This window comes from Podarcis raffonei, chromosome 4 (assembly GCF_027172205.1).
Source record: "Podarcis raffonei isolate rPodRaf1 chromosome 4, rPodRaf1.pri, whole genome shotgun sequence".
In the NCBI taxonomy this organism is placed as follows: domain Eukaryota; kingdom Metazoa; phylum Chordata; class Lepidosauria; order Squamata; family Lacertidae; genus Podarcis; species Podarcis raffonei.
The window spans coordinates 60,997,728-61,020,054 of NC_070605.1; the positions used below are offsets into that span (position 1 = coordinate 60,997,728).

The 22,327-nt window shown below is 42.0% G+C and overlaps 1 protein-coding gene across 3 annotated transcripts in view; it reads left to right on the top strand.

The window, feature by feature from the left end:
- CFAP47 (cilia and flagella associated protein 47) overlaps positions 1-22,327 on the top strand; it is a 183,807-nt gene that overhangs the window by 155,731 nt on the left and 5,749 nt on the right. For all 3 annotated transcript variants that reach the window (XM_053386956.1, XM_053386957.1, XM_053386958.1), the window contains 2 exons: positions 9,212-9,383; positions 11,391-11,552. In XM_053386956.1, the coding sequence (XP_053242931.1) occupies positions 9,212-9,383; positions 11,391-11,552 (334 nt within the window). The remainder of the gene's footprint in view (positions 1-9,211; positions 9,384-11,390; positions 11,553-22,327) is intronic.

Sequence of the window (22,327 nt, forward strand, 5' to 3'; positions counted from 1 at the left end):
GCTGGCTATAAAGCGAGATTCCCCCTGCCTTCACATTTAAGCAGTTTCCCATGACATTAGTTGGTAGTCTGGCACAGTGCTGCTATAATAGCTCTGCAGTATTTCCATCTTATGGAATTATTCTGAGAAACAAAGCACATGCAAGTCTTTAGATACATAGATATATATGGCTCTCTGTGTTCAGAAATGCTTATTTCTGATTAAGACTGCTCCCTCACCAACGGTCAGAATGCTGACATGAGAACTGCTCTGCTTGACTTATGTAATATGATGAGCCCATTGACTTGAATGGGCTGGGTAATTTAACACCTGCTTTACAAATATTATCTCACAAAGCTAATCTCAATGGCATTTAGCCTGTTCACTTGCTATTGAGGAAATCTGGTTTATTCAGCCATTCCCAGCCCCCTAATTTCTCTCTCCTTATCCCTCAGGCCTGGCAGAAACCAAGCTTTGGGGCCCGAGGTAGATTTGGAAAATGAGAAATTGTTATAGGCAACACCTCCCAATTTCCCCAAATAAATTCCAGTTTATCTCTCAATCCACTTATTTCCCCTCGGCCGGCAAACTCCCCATCACCACCCTGGGCCTTCACTCATACAAAACAAAAACACAAACCAATTGCTACCTGCATTGTGTGGTGGGTGTGGTTGCGTGGCATCTGTGTTGTGGCATATTTAGTGTACGGTTGTGGAATGGAGTGTGTTTACATGTTAACGTGGGTAGATGAGTCCTCCTCACCTTTTGCTATGGTACCATGCAGCCATGTCTGTGAAGTAAACTTCTTGTTTCTTCCTTGTAGCATCTTGACCCCTCTTCACTTTCGTTTACAATAATCTGTTATCCCTTTCTGTGTAATTTCTTATGAACCAAAAGCTTACTCAGTTGTTTAAATACCCCCCCCCCCGATGAGTCACACATTCTATGGTACTGTGTGTTTAATTGTATGCATATATGTTGTTGTGCATCACCTTGGTATTTTATGAGTGGGCGGTATATTTTAATTAATTAATAACATAAAAAAGGCAAGGCTGTAAATAAACTTTAAAATGGATTTGAAGTTAGTTAAGGTGAGGTTCCTTTTTTCTTAATAAAGCACTTTTGAATTTTTGTATTGGTCTGAGATTCCCGCATGAATGCAAATGACAAAAAATACAAAATAAACCTAGAACATTTTAGGAAATATACATAAAAATTACATTTCTATAAATGAAAGCTGCAGCGTATCTGCAGTTTTGATACCCCGTGACAGGAAGATGATTTGAAGCTTTGCAGATGGGGCTAATAATTAAATTTTAAGATAAGCAGCTGGCTAAGAGTTTTATAGAAACACCACAGGCATGGAATGAAATTGCTATACTGCAGTATATTCATATTTAAGCTATTTTTGAAAAACAAACAGTGGAATATCAATTTGGCAAAAACAGTTACTCCCATAACTTTATTTACAGCAAGTGAGAATAAGCATGTTCCTCCCAGTAGTATAACATTTGTCTCCAAAAACAACAGCTGAGTGAAGATTTATTTAGTCCTTTTGCCAGCTTCCACCTTTGCAACTTATCATTGGTTATTAGTCAGGCCTGTCAAATTCTCATCTCCTAGCATATTGACAAGGCACAAATCAAGAAGACATTCAGAGAAAGAGGAACTAGCACAACATTTGACATTGACATCCATTTTGGCAGAAGGTTTTGCGCTTTTTAAAAAAGCAAAAAGAAAAAATGGTTTCTCTTCAAATGCTGGAGTGCAATGCATTTGAAATCAGTTACGTGTTCAAACCCAGAGACCTCCCTCCTAAATAAGTTCACACTTGACTCAAATTTTAGTTTGGTTTTTGGCAGAATTAAGGCCACAACTTTATTGATTACAGAAAGTGAGTGGTTGCATAGGCTCTGGTTTGACTAGCTCCCTGCACCCTTGCAGGTAGCGCTGACCCAGGGTTCCAGCACAGGTCAGCCAAGGGTGAACACCTGGATGGGCAAAAAGTCAGGAACAGAGTATGTCCGCCACCCAGATGTCCCCCTGGACTCAGGCACTGGCACAACCCCCTCACAGGGGTTGACCAAACCATTTGAGTCCCTGGATTCCTTTAACGGAATACCCTTCACATAGGGATGGCGAGAACGTTCCCCCATACCTATCACCTGAACCACAGCCTATCTGCAACCTTACAAGTTGTGACGATTTGCTACGCGGCAGGCGAAACCCAAATGGCAACATCCAATCAGCTAAGTGGGGGAAATTCCTGCCGTGCCTCTGTCCCAACAACAGACGACACAGGATGGCATAGCAAGGTCAAGTGCACAAACCCTAAAAATAGGGAGAGGTGGGTGGGTGTTCTGAATGCACATGCCAAAAGAGGAAGATCTGGGTCAAGTGCATAGGCCTAAATAGGTCCCTTGATCCATTTGGACTGCGCCAGATTGAACCCAACATCGAGGGACCTACCAAACAGGTGTTGTGGCTGACCAATCATACCCACCCACAACACAGGGGATCGGTCTCCAGGTCTCACCGCAACACGTGCCCTCTTTTAGGGAGGACACAATTCGTCTATTTAAAAGTGTAGCTCAGTCTACCCTATTGCTCAGACTTGTAGCAAAATTCAATATTAGCTGGAGAACAAAAAAACTTTATTCATTCCTGTGTTTCATCAAAGTTCCAGTTTGGCAGATAAAGTGTATATCTGAATAAAAACTATTGATCTTTCTGTATTTCAAAACTCCATTTTGGAAAAAAAGGTGTGAGTTGAGTGCCTAAAATATGTGGCTTACCTAAACTGAGAGAATTAAATAGAAGAAGTATGAGAATCTGAAGTAAAATCATGTGCATATTAAAAATGAACATTTAAAATTAATTATGCAAGAAAATATTTTAAAAGACAATGAATTATTCATTCTGTAATATTAAATTGTCAGATCTAGAGTTATAGATCCTTTTTACATTGCTGACAGACTTCAGAATCATTTGGAATCAATTTGAAAAAGATGAGACTTTGTCAACCTTTCTAAAACCACTGAGGCTGTATTTCTGCAGTTAGTTAAAAACCAACAGAGGGGCCTTAGGAAGTGACATAAATGTTGTAAGTGTCATAAGTCCATGAGCAGGATGCCACATTCTCTCCAGCCCAGTAGGCCTGCAGAATGTTTCATTGACATAAATGGCCCATCAGTCATCACATTTAGCTAGCGATAGGTATTTCTAGGTACAAAGTATTTCTAGAACATGTCAGGAGTTGGCTCCTTGGTCCCCAACACTCAGGGCTGGATTAACCATTAAGCAAAATAAGCATGTGCTTAGGGCATCAAGGGAATGGGGACCCCACAGAAGTTTTCCATTGCTGGATTTACCAGGGACATATGGTGCACCTGAAGCAGGTTCCACAAAAAAATGCTCCCACTCTGCCCAACAAGGAGAGGGTTACTCGGCCCATGAGGTTAAAAATAGCAAGTGAATTTGTATGCTCTTGCCCCACCCCCCATCGGTATTCCTGAGGACTATGCATTTTTAAAGTTTATAAAGTGTATGCAATGACGGGAATGTTTAATTCCTATTTATGTGACTTGACAGTGTGAACTGACCATTTTTAAACATCCTTGCTTTCCCCCCTTAGAAATCATATCTATTTATGTCAAAAAAATTATTTTTTGTTTTAAAATACTAGAATATTTTTAATCATTTATGAGTGGCATACCATAATAGTTCATTTTACACACCATAGACCATTTCTGTGGCAGGGGAAGCTCAGGCTGTTTTAACCTTATACTTTCATCATGCTATCTGCATTCGCATATTATCTTGGTATGAATTCACACCAGGGATCGCAGTGATGATGTTTTGGGGTTTGGAAAAATAAAAGTGGTTTATTGCAGAGTTAAAAGTGCTTGGAAGCTGGAATTACCTGGAGCTGCACAGTGCCACCGCCACCTGTTCTGTCTCATTCACACATCACTAGCATTGCTTAAAAGAAGAGATAAAACACACCAAGGTTGCATTGCTAAAGGGGAAAAAAGGTGTTTTTACTTACAGTTGCTTCATATTTACATACTTCTAAGGTTACATGGTGGAAACTAGTTTCCTGGTTGCCTCATGCAAAAGACAAAGGGGAGACAGAGCTTGGGGTTTAGTGGGAAGTGTCTTTCCCCCTATCTGTTAGTCGCAACCCTGCCCTCTACTGCCTATAGCCATGCAAGGTAGCTTATACCCAACAGATCTTACACTGGTAGTCCTAAATCCTACAAAAGTATTTGTTGATCGAGATAGTCATATTGTATCTTTGGTATGTTTTTAAGGCTAGGGTAATTAATGTTGTCAGTGTTTGCATTTATTTATTTATTTAGGATAAACATTATATTCTTTTTTCACCCTACATTAATCTTACATGTCCCCTTTTCTTGCATTATCTGGGTTTGACTGTTGTTATGAAATGTGCAGTTTGCACAGAAGCCTGCAGTTCTCACATGCAACCCTGACATCCCATTTTTTTTGGGGGGGGGTGTCTTTTGTCATTGAGACCTTGAATGTACTCCAGAATTTGGCACCCCAAAGGTTAAGAAGGGCAAGACAGAAAGATAAAAGGTTAATTTTATTGAGTCAAAAAAGGTATTAGCACATTCATTAAGAACTTTACGCAGAATTGCAGTGGGGTTGGGGAAGTTTCAAGGCAAGAATCTGAAGGAAGCAACATGGAAGGCTTTCTGGGCAATGGCAGAGGATGGGCTTAAGTAGCAAATGAGCATAACAGGAACAGGTCTCCTCAAGAAAAAGACACCTGGTCAGGCTTAAATGGAAAAGATAGAGGAAGGGGAGAGAGTCAGGGCTTGGCCAGCTGACTGGGTTTGCAGGCGTGGGGGTTAATAATGCAATATATGCAAGAAAGTGCCTTGATGTGTTGGAGTTGAGGGTTCCTTTTCACTATGCAGAGAGATGAGAACTCTTTCTGTTGGAGAGATTCCTAGCTTCTGTGGTGAAAGCATTACTGTATATACTCAGGTTGAGCTTTAATAAATATAAACAAAGACTAGCAATCCTGTGCTCCTGGCAGTTACCAGGTTGGGGGGAAATTAAACAGTGCCAGTCAGGAAGCACTTATCCTAGATGTCTGAGAAATGACTTCCAAAATTGCATCTTCATTCTGCTTCCCCTGCAAGTAGGGGTAAAGGGATTGACATGCCTTTTGTGCTTTTCTCCGTGGAGCCTCCCGTGATTTAAACTTCTTTGTTAGCTGTTGTTGGGGAGGTGGGCAGGGAAATTTTAGCTAATCATATTGGCTTGACAGAAGGAGCCTGATGCTCTTTTGTTTACTTTAAATTTACAAATGAGAAGAGAGGGAGGCTGAGTTTTACAGTCAAAGAGACGGTAATGAATGGATATACCAGGAAGTGTTGCAAGTCAGCTTGTTTGAAACATGCTGTAATAGAGGCTTTCTCTCCAGGCATCTCCCGGCCAAAACAGAGCATCCTTTCACAGGGAACGCTACTATAGCAAATGCTAGATTTTAGGAGTGCTTCATAGCACAGTTTTTTTGAGGTATCTACAGATGGTGCCTTTGATGCTTTAGCAGATGCAAGGCACATCTAGGCAGTTTGGCTTCAATGGAACTGCATAGCCAATGATACGCAGCTTGCCATGGATACGTAATGTTTGTTCAGGAGTATAAAAAAGTCTTTCTAATGTCTGTGGCATTCGTTTTGGGAACTGGGTCTTTCCAACTATCATTTTTAGCATGAATTCTTCAGTACAGTAAGTGGCTTCTAGGCCCTGATGCACACCAGTGCTCAGGATTACCTTTCAGGCTAAATTAATTCAATGGATTATACTGAATTAGTTACAAATTGAACTTTTTTCAGGTTTGTCCGTCTCTTGACGCCTCCTATTCAAAGCTATTGAAACAAACCCTGGAAACTTTAATAGAGATATTGGCAGCACTTCCTTCTTCCAAATCCTGCTGCATCCAAAGAGAAGTAACATTTTTGTTAGCTGTTCAACCCTCTCTGCAATCAATCTAAAACACTATAGTCATATAATAATTGAGTCAGGCAAATCATGAGCAAATTGTAGCCATTTTATCCAATAGTTTCTATTTCTGTACAAGTGCTCAGTTGGAATTTCAACTTCATTTCTCTTAAGCCCTTTTGGGATTGATCACCACATTATCTTTTCCAAAACTATAGGATTTCCATGAATCACCCCTACATTCACATTTGAAGTAGCCTAAAAACATTATTTTAGACCCAAAGGCTAGCATCCCTCCTTTGGTGGAAAGATTCACTCCTCTATCTAGATCTCTGCCCTTATCAGTGCTGCTTAGGAGACAGATGTGCATTCCTCCTCATGAGAATATGATTCACATAAGAATGATCCATTGTCTGTAAAAAGCAGCAGCATGACAACAAAGACTTAAGTTGCCCTTGCAAACAATTAGAATCTGTCTTGGTGAGGCAGATATGACAAAAGTACAGCCATAAATTATTCCCATCATTTCTCTAAAGACAGCCAAAGAGAAGCCCTAAGTATGAAACCCTTGATGAATATCCAGCTCATTACATAGAAAAATGATCTCTACATCTCATGACTGGTTATGTGCACTGAAGGAGACTTGCCTCTCTCATTCTTCTATTATTGTGATTTTACTCTACCTCACTTTATGTGATTCTCTGAATTTTTTCCTAAATTAACAGATCTTACACTGCTTATTTTTTTATACTTTTAACAAAAGTACAGGATTTACCATGTTCTATAGCACATCACTTTCACACATGCTGTTGCATCAATAATTCCTATTAATATAACTTTTTGAACAATAATATTGTGAAATTATACCTTCTCTAAAAAAGCAGTCAAAGTAAGCTGTCATTGCCTCAGAGTTAGCATCTGCTGGTAGAGGCAGTAAACCTGCCTTTGGGGTGGTACCACTTTATTTATTTAGAGTATTTAAATCCCACCTTTCAGCCATAAAAAATCCAGGAACAGCTTACACATACTTGTGCAATGGAACTTTCTTCCCCCTCTCTCCTCCTCCGCCATATTCCTTGAACTTTCCAGAACAGATCACAAAGGCAGGAGTGAGGAGGTGGGAGTTCCATTGTGCAGTTGTAAACCCTTGCCCTGTTGAATGAGTGTGCTGAATACTGCCCATTGTTTAATGTGTGTAGGTAGAAACACTAGAAGCTTCATTCTGGCTTCATCTTCTATTTTGTAACATTGTGTTTTTAAGACTCCAATATTTTCTAAGTTGCGTTATCATTTTCATCAAGTCTGTGAGCTTTTTAGGAGCATCTGGAAATTTCGTCGTTTGATTTTAATCGCACAACTTTAGACAATTTTGTGATGATGATACATGGTCTTTTTTCTTTTCTGCTTCTAGCAGTTGTCACTGTATTTAGGCAGCATGTGTGTCTGGGAGCTGTCTAGATACTAAAACTAAAATATTAACATATTCACAGAGGGGTTTTTATAGCATGATGATGTGGTCGTCTTTAGAGTTTGCAGCTCTCACTGAAAATCTAATTACATTATTCTGTTTTGAGCAGCCCTAAATTAGATTTGCAGTGGAGATTCACAACCAGCTATGGGACTGGCAAAGAGAAATAGTTTTATATACCTTCAACTGGTACTTACAAAACACATTTTTCCTCAGGTGCTGTAAAATACTTTCAGAGTGCTTAACAGAGACACAGCAGAGTTCATAAAACAGAAAGCCCCCAGCAAAAATAAATAAATATGTATTATTAGTGAATGACGGCAGGTGCCACATACATATGGAGGAAGCAAAGCTAATAGAGTCCTTTTAGAAATGCATTGACAGAATGTACAACACAATTACCAACTGCAGCTCCATCTTATTCATATCTGAATGGTGTGAACAATACAATAAACATTCACTATGCAGTATCCAGTGATTTGATTGCTGAAGGAAACATCTGTTCAGCAGTAGCAATTTTGTCTCTGTGGTAGGTTTCAAATGATGTCATCCCTCCTCTCCCCCACCAAGTTCATTTTTATGTTAGAGCCTCTGTGTGGTGACATTTTCTGCTGAGGAATAATTATGAGCCTTCAGTTGTGTCCTACTGTGAATGTTCCACTTTAGTATCACAATTAGCAGTGGATCAATTTAACAAAAGCAAGAAATGGTTTTCATACCTTAATGTCATAGCATGCATAGATCCCCAAGAGGAGGAGACCATGATCAAATCAGCAGATCCTATATGCCTACCCACAGAATTATGTCTTTTTTCATGAGTTGTCATTTTCAGCATGTGCACTGTATAATTCATTGTACTTTAGTGCCACGTTAACCATAGTACAATAGTGAAGCACTTGCTGTTTGGATCCAGACATGCTTCTCCAGAAGTGGAAAAACTCCTTTCATTCATGCAAAGAACCATGATCCAGTGGGAACGCCTCACATGAGGAAAAAGACTGGGCAGCAGCTTTGCCAGTTCCTCATTCCTCTTGCAGACTCATGCATCACTTCCCTTGCTGTTCCATAGAGTCCCTCCAGCTTTTCAGGAGATAGACACCTGCAGCGGTGAGAAATTGATTAAAATCACCACACCGCACCATTTCTCTGGTGCTAGCTATTCAAACTGGACAAGGCCTAGGTAACTTTTGAACTCACATCAGCATATAAAGTTGTGGTGCCTCAGAGCACATTGCTGCACTCGAGGTGCTTTTATCCATTCCCTACTGTATCCTCAGGTATACATAGGTAACTTCTTAAATTGCTTATTATTCAGAAACTCAGGTTTACAGTCATCTGTAATTGACCATAGCCCATTAAATTAGATAGCACATAGAGCTGAAAGGTTCTAATATGGCCAACTATGTTTTCACAGTACTGGTGTCTGCCTTTCAATACATCACAGACAAGGAGCTAGGGGCTGTGCTGTGCCCTGACCGTTAATGAGGAAGTATATTGTTTATATTATAGTATTAGTACATGATTAATAGTTGCTATTTTATCACCTTGTATATAATGTATCCAGCAGCCAGATTGCGGAGGGAACAATTTGCAGACAATATATATACACGTAGTTTACTTTCTAAGAGGGCAAAGGATGATATTGTGGCTGGGGGGTGGGGACTGTAAAAAGCATTCATTTTTGGTATCAAACCTTTTCCAAAACAGCAAGCCTCTCCTCTTTGAAACCCAATTTTATTTATACTACATGTACAATGCTATGTTCTTATTTTCTCTCTCTCTTTTTAGGATTCTCGACCCAAGAAGAATTTGTGTATGATATTGAGTTTGAATCTGATAGAGTGGCATCTCAGCTGAAGTCTGCAGTAGCTATAAACTTGCTGAAGAAATTTCGGGATCTGAAAACTGGAATTGTGACCTTGGTCTTCAATATCATATTTGCACCTAGCAAACCAATGAGGTACAGTGCCCAATTGTGATTTCTCTAGACCTGGTACAAGGCCTCCTTTCTTTTCCTTGAAACCCCTTTCTGTTGTTGTTTCTTCAGGCTTATTTAGGTCTGGATGCTTTATTCATATCTATAGCCAAGTATGGCATGTATGTCTATTAATTACATAGGACTAGAAATGCTTTTTCCTGTGTGCCATGGGGATGGTGATAATTCTCTTATGCATCACAGACACCCAAGGGGCCTGTAAATACTGGCTACCACTATTCCTGTGCATTCAATAGATCTTTCCAGGTGCTTCCTTTCATGCAACTGTGGTCACATGGAGAGACAGAATATGCTAGCCTAACCCCCACATTCTCGAAATAAATAAATAAAATTTAAAATTGTCAAGTAGCACCTTAGAGACCAACTAAGTTTTTTCTGGGTATAAGCTTTTGTGTGCATGCACACTTCTTCAGATATATGCACACAAAAGCTTATACCCAGAACAAACTTAGTTGGTCTCTAAGGTGCTACTTGACAATTTTTAAATTTTTTAATTTATTTCGACTGCGTCAGACTAACACGGCTACCTACCTGACCCCACATTCTCAACTGCACATTTTTTTTTGAAGGGGGTGGTCTATAAAGAGAAGCTTGCTATGTTTGCATAGACTTGTGGCATGATTTGGAATCTTGATGGCATTGGCCCCAACAAACCTAAAAAAAATGCCATAAAATTTGGTCTATGCACAAGATAGAGGAAATAAGTTTGCACATGCATACTGAAATATGATGTGCAATATAGATTCAGGTTTTTTTCTGCGGAGTGATGGCATGTGTGTGCGCATGCTTGGCCAGTGGCTTTGGAACTTTATAAAAAACAACAGTTGCTATCCTGATTTCTGAAGCTGTGTTTCTAGTTCAACAATTCATTCTGATGCAGGAATCTGAATTTGTACACGGAGATCCATAAAAACGTCCGCATTCATGTGATGCAAAAACATGTTGGAACTGTGCCATCTCTTAAAGTGACCACAGAAGCTTGCTTGCATAAGTGTCATATGCCCTGGGGTTCATACAGAGCACTGTATCAACAGCAAGGAGTAAATACATTCTGTTCCTTCCCAATTTCATTCCTGCTTTTCTTTTGAAAATGACCAATTCTTGCCATTTTTATATCATTGGCCCTAGCTGGGCAATGAGTGTCAATCTAAGAGGAGTTGAATTGTTCTGAAAATGCACTACTTCTCATTATGTGAAACACCAAATGGTGTCTCATCCTGCATCATTATGGGAGAGTGAAGAACAGTGAAGAAAATAAATCTAGGGGCTTTTGGATAACGTTTGACTGAGATATATGGAATCAGATTCTACTTCGCTGTGGAATTTATTGGATGGTGTTGGACAGCTCATTGTCACTCATCCTTTGTCCCACAGTATATTTTATTGTTGTCAAGATTAACTATATCGGAGGAACACGTTAAATAGTTACAGCAGTTCAGGGGTGGGTGGAGATAATAATAATTCTTTTTAAGCTGCAGCTTCTTTAGGAATAAAATTCCATCTCCAGTGAAGTCTGTGGGAGTTGTCATTGACTTTAATGACAGAATTTTACATTTCTTTGGAAACTAGAACTTAAATTACATCTCAATTACTGAGCTGTCATACTGTTGCCATACTGTAAACAGTTCTCCTTTTCAGCAACATGATAAATCAAGGTGTCACCTTGCAGAAATCAAGACTGCTACTGAAATGTAAGCGTAAGGTGAATTAGACTGCGCCAATTAGTTTGGTTCTTCATTCTTTACAGAAACAGATGGGGAAAATAATGTGATATTTAGCTGACAGCCCTTTCCAAAGTAAGAATGGATATACTATCCTGCATAAAAATAATATCTGCAATCCAATTTATGACCAGCTGTGTAATGCATTACAGGTCTACAAGAATATAAGTGCACCTTGGACATTGATTTATTTGACTTACGTTGCATTATGCCTTCTATTATAATGAATATTTTAAACTTAATTTTGAAGGCATCCGGCAACGTTGGTGGTACAGTGTGTCACAGGAGGCATTTGGAAGTTTCCAATACTGTTTGTTGCCACTGAACCAGAAGTGGATGATGTCATCAATATTGAGGCAGCTGGCTTAAACAAGGAATCGGTAGTTAAATTTAAGCTTACAAGCCAAACAAGGTAAGAATATCTAAGGGGGGAAACCTAAAGGTCTTTTTTGAGAATGAAATGTAGCATCCAACGGGGTTCAGCTTATTTAAGGACAATATGAAACTAGTCAATAAGACTGATACCAGATTCCTCCCCCCACCAAAAATAAATAAATCCCAATGAGCAAGTAGATCAGGACATGTTTGGAAATAATGCTATACTAAGAATGTGGTGCCTAAACAGGTTAACGTTTATTGAGGCTGTGGGACCATAGAAATAATTGAGGAATCCCATACACAAACACACCAATAGAAATTGTTTCAGGTGAATAACTTTCCTGGATCATTATGGGGATATAACTATCATCATCATCAGGCTATTATTATTCCTGTGTAATCATGTAGCATAAAAAATGAATATATTGTCCAAAGATGTTCTGTCTAAAATGATGGTGTTCCTTGTACCTAGAGCATTTTGGGGTTTGCATTTGTTTCTTGCAACAAGTTTCAGGCACTGCCCTAGCTCTGCCTTGCCCTAACAAAAATGAATGAATGAATCAAAAAAACAATTACTAAACAAAACGTACCAAAAAAAAAAAATCTGGTTAATTGAAAATGTTACATAGTAAGATAATGATATCATCTACCAGGAAGTGAATCAGGGCAAATTACTGAGAGTAAATTAAGGCCTTTCTCCCCGGGCTCCATTTTGTATCAACGTGTGTATGTTGTATTAACTAGGAAATAATGGAAACAAAGATGAAATCAAGTCATTAAGCAGGGACTCGATAGCAGACTGTTCTTACGGCATTTCCAATGGTATCTTAGAATGTTAATAATTAGTGGTAAATGCAGAGGATTACATTACATGTAAAAGTACAAGGAAAAGCTGGGAAAGGTAGTATTGTTGCAGGCCACCTCCACCTCTGAGTAGCACGAGATTCCAGAGTTCCAGGTACGCATCGAGGGTTCATGTTTCCTTTTATAAATGAGGCACAGTGCAGACTTTGGTGTCATTCTGACATATGGTTTATTTACACCTATATACAACCTGAGCCTGTGATGGAGGGGTTCACAGCATCAGCACCCTAAGAGGGTCTTGCTTCTCCCACAGCCAAAGCCTTGGATCCTTGCAGAAATCAGTCAGGCGCTCTCTCTGCCTTTTCAAAGCTGCTGCTTTTGCCTCCAGCATCTTGCTCACATAACCGCCCCAGTTCAACTCCCTATCTATTAGTTGCCCCTTAATTCCCCTTACTGACTCATCACCCAGGCTATCACTTCACAGGAAGCTAGTTTGGCTTGATTGGATATTAACACTTGCTCAATCCAGGTATTAGAGGGGTCTGACACCATCTTAACACCCCAGACTCATAACAGTATATACATGAGAGACCACGTTGTCTTCCAATGGAAGAGTGGGATTTAATTCAATAAATAGAGGATAAATAAGTTTGCAGCATAATACATTTATAAGGATTCTGGAGAGGGAGAATTTCAAAAGCCTATAAAATCCTGCCTCAAAAACACGGTGATGTTTTAAAACTCCCAGATTCTTCTCCCACTAGGATTTGAAGCCCAAACAAAACAATGCCTTGGCTGTCCAATTCTTTCCACTGACTCAGCAAAGTCCTTGTCAGCCAGGGATCATGAGAGCTTTGAAACCCAAAACCAGAGCCCTCACCAGCTTCTTAAAAAGCTTCCAATACATTGCACAGGGCTTGATTTTAAGAAGAGCACCGGGCAAAATCTGGGATGGGGTTGGAACTGTAGCAATAGCTCCTCCCTCTTATGTCATGTTTTCTCCCACATATCTTTTTTCCTACTCTAATAGGAATTAATGGAGTAGTTTTCCTTCTCTGCCCATAAGATTTGATGGTTCCATTCGTTTCTATGGCCAGGGTTGTCAACGTGCTTTCCTGGGTCCAGTACATTGTATGTGGATTCGGGACTTCCTGCATTCTTAAACCCTGCAATCTATTGGCAAGCACTGCTGCTTACATACATATATTATCTCAGTCTAATTCTATGTCTCAGGGTTGTTCTGAAGAGAAAAAGGAGGGGGGACAATGCACAAAGCCTTGAGCTCCTAGGAGGAGTCAACATGAACAAAGAAAACAGCCCCCCACATTCCTTTAACTGCTACATTCCACAGTGCTGATACTTAAAAGCAAAACGAGAAAAACAGAAAAAAAGCTTGCCAACCCAGGTCAAGAATGACATGCAAAAAAAATAAATGTGTGCACTTTCACAACTTTGGCAGCTGAATCATCTACCTCACAGTATTGTTGTGAAGATAAAAAGGGGTGAAGGGGAAGGCCACGTACACAGCTTTGAGCCTTTCTTAGTAGAGGAAAAGGAAGCTACAGTATAACATTTGCTCACCATGTTGAGAAATAATAATAATAATAATAATAATAATAATAATAATAATAAATAAATAAATAAATAAATAAATAAATAAATTTTTATTTATACACCGCCCTTCCCAGTTCAGAAAACCGGGTTCTGGGAGGCTAACAACAAATTTAAAACTCTTAATTGCAATACAACATAGAAGCAGCATAAAATACAGTATGAAAACATGAATAACAATAAATAAGCCAGTAAAACACCTGGAAAGTGCATGCACAGCGCTCCATGCTTTAACTGCAAGATCACACAGCCCAGGCATTTTAGAACAATAAACAATTTGCCAACCCTGATTGAAACAAACAAGAGAGAACACACAAGAGGAAAATATCTCAATGTAGCCCTGCCCTCCTCAAACTGTTTTCCTGGTAAGTCAATGCTGCTTTTGCTTTTCCTGCTTGCTCCCAGTGGCAGCAAACACCTTAAAAGCAGAGAAATGGTGAGGAGGAGGAGACGGCAGTGCCGGTGTGTGCCACAACCACACCCTCAGACAGTAGCCCTGGGGAGTCCTTCTCTGGGTGGGGACATACAGTGTATGGAAGGTCTAGCCACAGATGCCTGCAAGCATGATGTAATTGCTGCTTCCTGCTGCCACAGGGCAGGCCTTCTTGCTCCCCTCTGCTGGCTGGCTCCTGCTTGAGCAGCTCTTACCTGGAGGTGAAAGTGGCCAGTTTTGGTGCTCCTCTGCCTCCTTGCTCCACCCTCTCTTGCTACTTTCTTCTGCTCCTGTGCTTTTCAGCGACTGAAGCACTGCAAATGGGCTTCCTTGTGGATCTGCTTGCAAGTAACACAGACAGGTAACAATTGCTGCTCCATATGGTAGACCCATTCTGACATTGGGCCCGGTACCACCTATACCCATCTCTCAGTGGGCCTGCCTCTGTGAGTGAAGAAAAAACACTATGGGAATGAAAACATGGGGAAAGGGCCAAATACACCATGATCTGCAGGCCAAATACACCTCCACAGAGGGGAATGGAGCTGGGGAAAAGGACATACTGCCAGGGAGATAAAGTCCATCTGAGCCCCCAAGCTCGGTGCCGGACGATCCATCGACCTCCCGTAGTCAGGCAATATCAGCAATTCAGCGACACTAAGCCTCAGGCTTAATGCACACTCTGACAGCAGAATTCACACAGCAAAAAGTTGCACAAGCATGAGAGCAGAACATGCATATTTACAGTTTATTAGGCGTTGGTCAGAACAAAGAAAACATGACCGTCTGCTCCGACTGCTCAGGCAAAACCAGCAGAAAACGAAAGGAACTTACAACATAAACATCCTGTGAGACAGGAAACTACGCAGGCTGTTATACAAACATCCTGCTCCCTTTTAAGGTGGAACGGAAATATCCTAACATCCTCCCCCTTTCTGTGTAACCTGTAGTACCTGTGGTTCAACCTAATTGCAACCTTTGTGTGTAAACCTTCAGTTGTTCTCTGTTAACAACCTTAGACAACAGATCAGCAGGAATTTTATTTCCTGGCATGTAGGACACCTGAATGAGTCCTTTCTGAATACACTCTCTTGCACGATGTAGCTTAATCTGCAAGTACTTGGTCCTTTGCTTGCAACTCTCAGAGTTCAGCAAAGCCAAACAAGATCTATTGTCTTGATACACTTGTATAGGACATTTCACAGAAACTCCAACGTCCTTAAACAGTTGCATCAACCGTTCACAATCCATGAGTGAAAATGACAGAGCATTGAGTTCTGCTTCACAGGAACTTAGGCTAACTGTCGTCTGCTTTTTGCACAACCAGTCAAACAGGCAGTGGTTGTACATGTAGCATACTCCAGAAGTGCTTGTACCATCCGTGGTGTCACTTCCAAAACTTGCATCTGCAAAGATTTCAAGACCTCCAGTCTTCTGACTGGTGAACCTCAGCCTGTAGTGCATAGTCCCTTTCAAATACCGGGCTATGCGCTTCAGAGCTTTCCAATCCTGAACAGTAGGATTGTTAGCATGTCTGCTCAGCAGGTTAGTGCTTACAGCAATGTCAGGTCTTGAACATCTAGCAATGAAATTCAACTTGCCTAGAATGCATCTGTACAGCGTTGTGTCAGAAAACGCTTCAGCAGTACTATCTACCTGGTAACCTGTCACCATCGGTGTGTCTGCTGGGTTTGCATCAACCAAATTCAACCTGGTTAATACATCAGCAATTTTCTGTGTTTGGTGTACCAGAAAATTACCTGCTTGGTCCCTCTCCACCTGCAGAGAAAGATAGTTGGATACCTCACCAAGATCCTTCATGTCAAAGTGCTCCTTCAGCTGAGCTAGGGTGCTTTGGTAAAAAGCCTGATTCTTCCAAAACATCAGAAGATCATCAACAAAACATAAACAATACAGTTTGTTTTGCCCCTCCTCCTTGACAAACACACACGGATCAGCTTTGCCCTGGTGAAAACCTAGAGAAAGCAATGTCTCAGTGAGTTTTGTGTTCCAACACCTGGCACTCTGCTTGAGACCATATAAGGATTTCCGCAGTTTACAGACCATTCCCTTCTGTATCTGCATTCCATCAGGTGGAAGCATGTACAGCTCCTCCCCCAAAATCCCGTACAAAAAAGCTGTATTTATGTCATGATGGGAAACATGCAGTTTCTCCTCCGCAGCGATCTTGAGCATCAGCCGAATGCTCTCATATTTGACCGTGGGTGAGTAGGTCTCGTGGTAATCCTGCCCTGGTACCTGTGAAAAACCTCTGGCAACCAATCTGGCTTTGTGTCTGACAACCTTGCCATTCTGGTCTGTCTTGGCCTTGAAGACCCATTTGCTGCCAACCAGTCTCATCCCTGGGACTACAGGTACCAGCTCCCAAGTCTGGTTCCTGTTCAAGGAATCAACTTCAGCCTTCATGGCATTAAGCCAAGGCTCAGCATCTTTAGAGGTTAACTCCTGAACCTCTTTGAAGCTTGAAGGTTCCCACACCTTCTCTGAGCTACTAAGAACAGCAGTTGCCGTCTTAGCAAACTCATCAGCAAATCTCTTTGGAGGTTTGCCTTTGGTCGCCCTTTCAGACCTGCGAACCAGACGCAAGTCTTCTGGACTCATCTCCTCCTTCTTAGGAGAAAAACGACCAATGGTGAACAGTGGTTCTTCCAGTTCATTGTCAGACTCATCAGATGGTCTGACTGAGGCCTTTGCGCTCTTGTAGTCTGCTGTGTCATCACTGTCACTGACAGCAGCAGCAGCGCCGCCCACTGAACTGGAATCCGAACTCTGATCATCATCATCATCATCATCCTCAGTTTCCTCAGCTTTCTCAGCATGATCTGCTTTCTTCACATCACCTTCATCCTCCTCTGGGTAACTCTGGAAAATTCCCACATTTTCCCCCCACTTAGGATTGTACTCAACACTCCTTGTGAACTTTATGGACTTAGAGTTAGTCATCCATACCCTGTATGCACCTTTTTCGTACCCCATGAACAAACCATGTGCCCCACGCTTCCCAAGCTTGTTGCTTTGTGGGGTGTGCACCCACATGTCAGAACCAAAGATTCTCAAGTGCTTGACATTAGGTTTCTTACCAAACATAGAATCATAGAATCATAGAATCATAGAGTTGGAAGAGACCACAAGGGCCATCGAGTCCAACCCCCTGCCAAGCAGGAAACACCATCAGAGCACTCCTGACATATGGTTGTCAAGCCTCTGCTTAAAGACCTCCAAAGAAGGAGACTCCACCACACTCCTTGGCAGCAAATTCCACTGTCGAACAGCTCTTACTGTCAGGAAGTTCTTCCTAATGTTTAGGTGGAATCTTCTTTCTTGTAGTTTGGATCCATTGCTCCGTGTCCGCTTCTCTGGAGCAGCAGAAAACAACCTTTCTCCCTCCTCTATGTGACATCCTTTTATATATTTGAACATGGCTATCATATCACCCCTTAACCTCCTCTTCTCCAGGCTAAACATGCCCAGCTCCCTTAGCCGTTCCTCATAAGGCATCGTTTCCAGGCCTTTGACCATTTTGGTTGCCCTCCTCTGGACACGTTCCAGTTTGTCAATGTCCTTCTTGAACTGTGGTGCCCAGAACTGGACACAGTACTCCAGGTGAGGTCTGACCAGAGCAGAATACAGTGGCACTATTACTTCCCTTGATCTAGATGCTATACTCCTATTGATGCAGCCCAGAATTGCATTGGCTTTTTTAGCTGCCGCGTCACACTGTTGGCTCATGTCAAGTTTGTGGTCAACCAAGACTCCTAGATCCTTTTCACATGTAGTGCTCTCAAGCCAGGTGTCACCCATCTTGTATTTGTGCCTCTCATTTTTTTTGCCCAAGTGCAATACTTTACATTTCTCCCTGTTAAAATTCATCTTGTTTGTTTTGGCCCAGTTCTCTAATCTGTCAAGGTCGTTTTGAAGTGTGTTCCTGTCCTCTGGGGTGTTAGCCACCCCTCCCAGTTTGGTGTCATCTGCAAATTTGATCAGGATGCCCTTGAGTCCATCATCCAAGTCGTTGATAAAGATGTTGAATAAGACCGGGCCCAAGACAGAACCCTGTGGCACCCCACTAGTCACTCTTCTCCAGGATGAAGAGGAACCATTGATGAGCACCCTTTGGGTTCGGTCAGTCAGCCAGTTACAAATCCACTGAGTGGTAGCTCAGTACATCTTCTCATAGGGAGTGCAGCCAATAGGTGATGACAGTCTCCTGTTAAAAGAATAAACATAATTCGCCAGAGCCTCCCCCCAAAACTTCTCAGGGAGGTTGGCATCATGCAACATGGTTTTTATCCCTTGCAGCAACGTTTGATTTGCTCTCTCCGCAAGCCCATTCATCCATGGCGATCTAGGCGTTGACATGTCATGCTGGATTCCCTTCTCAGTCAGGAAAGCTTCAAACTGCTGAGAAGTGAATTCCCCACCTCGATCAGTAAACAGACAACCAATACGTTTACCATGAGCATTCTCCAACCAAGCACAGAATGCCTTGAACCTAGGAAATGCTTGCGATTTCTGCTCGAGCATAAACACATGAATGTACCTGGAAAAAGAATCAATTAGAACCATGAAGTACCTTGCTCCTCCCAAAGAGGGCACTAGAGGACCTACCAGGTCTGCGTGAACTAGCTGGTAGGGTTTGGAAGCCTGCCTGCTAGACTCCTTGCCTTTTGGAGCAACCTTCACCTTGTTCTCTGCACAAGATACACATTTCATGTGAAACTTACAAGGTTTGATGTCCAAACCTTCAACCAACCCAGGCATCTTGGCTAGCGCTTGCCAAGAGAGGTGACAAAATCTGCGATGTGCATCATGAATGCATCCTGCATGAAGAACCTTGTTAGTTTGTGCAACACAACAAGTATCAGCATTAGACATAGCAACACCATTGTCATCATAAGTTAGACAGAACAAACCATCCATCAACTTTGCATGCAAAATGTCCTCTTTGCCTTTTCTGATGACACAGACAGTCCTCTTGAAGGAAACCTCAAAACCACGCCCATTCAGCTGTGGTACACTAAGCAAATTGTCCGCAGCTCCTGGAACAAAAAGTACATCTTTGATGGTAGTATTCAGACTTGCAAGTTTCACAGTCCCAACTCCTGCAGCTTGCAAAGTCCTTCCATCAGCCAGCTGGACCTCTCCATCTTGAGGTGTGAAGGATATGAACAGATGGCGGTCTTTGGTGAGATGGCGCGTGCAAGCTGAGTCGACTATAAACCTGGCCTTGGCCTTGTTTCCCACCGGCGTGGGCTTTTGCAGCTTGCCTTTAGCCTTTGGTGAAGCTGTGCCAGCAAACATAGCCTTGTTTTCCACTGGCGAGGGCTTTTGCAACTTGCCCCCCTGCTCCTGGCCATCAGACGTGCCTTTAGCCTTTGGTGGAGCTGTGCCAGCAAACATAGCCTTGTTTTCCACTGGCGTGGGCTTTTGCAACTTGCCCCCCCGCTCCTGGCCATCAGACGTGCCTTTAGCCCTTTGGTGGAGCTGTGCCAGCAAACATAGCCTTGTTTTCCACTGGCATGGGCTTTTGCAACTTGCCCCCCCGCTCCTGGCCACCTGCAAGCATCTTGCTCTGTTTACATCTGGTCTTCCGGCCTCTGCAAAGGCTCTGACCTTGGTTCTCACGAGAAACAGAGCTCTCAGCTGCCGACTCCTTGGCTCCCCCTGGAGGCTGGAATGCTGCCTGGGATGACGTTATAGTCTGCTCCCCCTGCAGCTTGCAACCGGTGCCCTCAGCATCCCTGCATTCACTAGCATTCTGGGAAACAGCCAGGACCTCCGATGCATTCAAACACTGGGCTGGGATTATTGGCTGGTGGGCCTTTTTCAAAGCATCCCACATGTCACGTGCCGTGAGATTTCCAGCAAGCGTCTTTATTTCCTCCAGAGAGACGGATAAAACTATAATATCCACGGCCCTCGAATCCTGGGCCTGCCATTTCTCTGTCCGAGGAACTGGAGTGGCTTCTGATATAGTATGCCAGACTCCAAACTGACGCAGCAAACTCTCACACCATTCTGCCCAGCTCTGATAGTTGTGCCGATTTAACTTAGGGCACTCAGTGGCCTCCGAAGCTTGGAAAAACTCCATTCCAGCTTTTTACGTGAGCCGTTATGCCTCCAAAGACTTCTTATCTCGGCAGCTCATAAATCACGATGCCTCTGGCTCGGCTCCCAGGCCAATTAGCTTTGCCGGACATCAAAGACTTCTTCCGCGGCAAACAGAAAAGCCTCTGCTTTCGCTTTTCCAACATACCTTTCAGCAGTCTGTCGCTGTCTTACTCTCCTGCAAGTGCCGTGAATCTGGGCCCATAACCTGTTGTTGGGATACTGCCAGGGAGATAAAGTCCATCTGAGCCCCCAAGCTCGGTGCCGGACGATCCATCGACCTCCCGTAGTCAGGCAATATCAGCAATTCAGCGACACTAAGCCTCAGGCTTAATGCACACTCTGACAGCAGAATTCACACAGCAAAAAGTTGCACAAGCATGAGAGCAGAACATGCATATTTACAGTTTATTAGGCGTTGGTCAGAACAAAGAAAACATGACCGTCTGCTCCGACTGCTCAGGCAAAACCAGCAGAAAACAAAAGGAACTTACAACATAAACATCCTGTGAGACAGGAAACTACGCAGGCTGTTATACAAACATCCTGCTCCCTTTTAAGGTGGAACGGAAATATCCTAACAGTATTTCTTATCAGCCCTTGGATTGAGCCTAAATTCTGTTTTTCTTTTTCTTTTTTAAGAACTCAGGTGATTTCTGAAGTAATCTAAGGAAAGCTTTGGGAAGCTTGCCTATCTCTAAATAGTGGGAACAAGGAAGTTTTCATAATTTCTAAATCTAGCTTTTATTGCCTGTTCAGCTAAGTGTTTGGAAGAGAGGCGAGAGTGCAAGTTGAAATCTTAACTTCCTCACTTTCAAAGGATGTCCTTGGCCATTATTGATTTTCTGCAAAGAGCCCACTTCTTGCATCTGTGTACCTGAGATGGACAGTTGCTATAGCTATCGCTCATGGCTGTCAGCGGAGAGGACCCTTCAAAATATGGCAGTGCTTTCTGTCACAATGGTGAAGCTATCAGGTTCAATAGAACAGGCTGTTTCTGAGCACAAAAGTTGAAGTAATTGCATTGGCAATGCTGTAATCTGCTGGTAGGTGTTTGATAGTAGTGAAGAGATCTAATGTTCCAGGAAAAGGTATAATAAAGTCTGAATCATTATAGTTATATAGAAAGAGGATCCATGATGCAAGCTTGATGCAGCCTATTCATGTCAGAGAAACCATAGAACAGCCTTTATTACACTTGGAAAATATTCCTCTCTGCCCCTGTTTTCCCCATTCTTTCTATTCTCTAGCAAAGAATGTAGTTTGTTATGCTGACAATTCCCTTGATGAGCGCCCTTCTTCATATGTTTCTTCATCATCTTCTGAGGAATAGGAAAAACCTGCATTTGTTACACAGGGCAAGAATTCTGGCCCTGTTGACCTCATAACTAGAACTTTAAAGTACAGGAAGGTCATAAGGTTTCTAACTTAGTAATGAAGGATTGGGTGAATATTTGGATGAATATTTGAAGCCACTGTTTAAAATAACAGCAACCTGGCATGCCTTTCTTCTGTGAAAATGACTCTCATTCAGGTGTGGGAGGTGTGGGCCTTATGAGCTAGAAGGCCTCACTTGCCTGACTGCAATAGGAGAGTGCTATGAAAATGAATGGTACTGTTAGACTTCTATTCATTAGGGAAAGAATGTAGAAAAAAATATTGATGTCAGAACACCAATAGCGGCATGCACAGTCCTAAGCATATTGTAACTGAACTCAGCAAATCATACTTCGAGTAAAAAATGTTTAATATAGTTCTGTTAGTATGTTTTTAAATGTTTTATCTTTCACTAAACATTGAAATATCCTTGGAAGTGTTTTTAATCTGCAGGC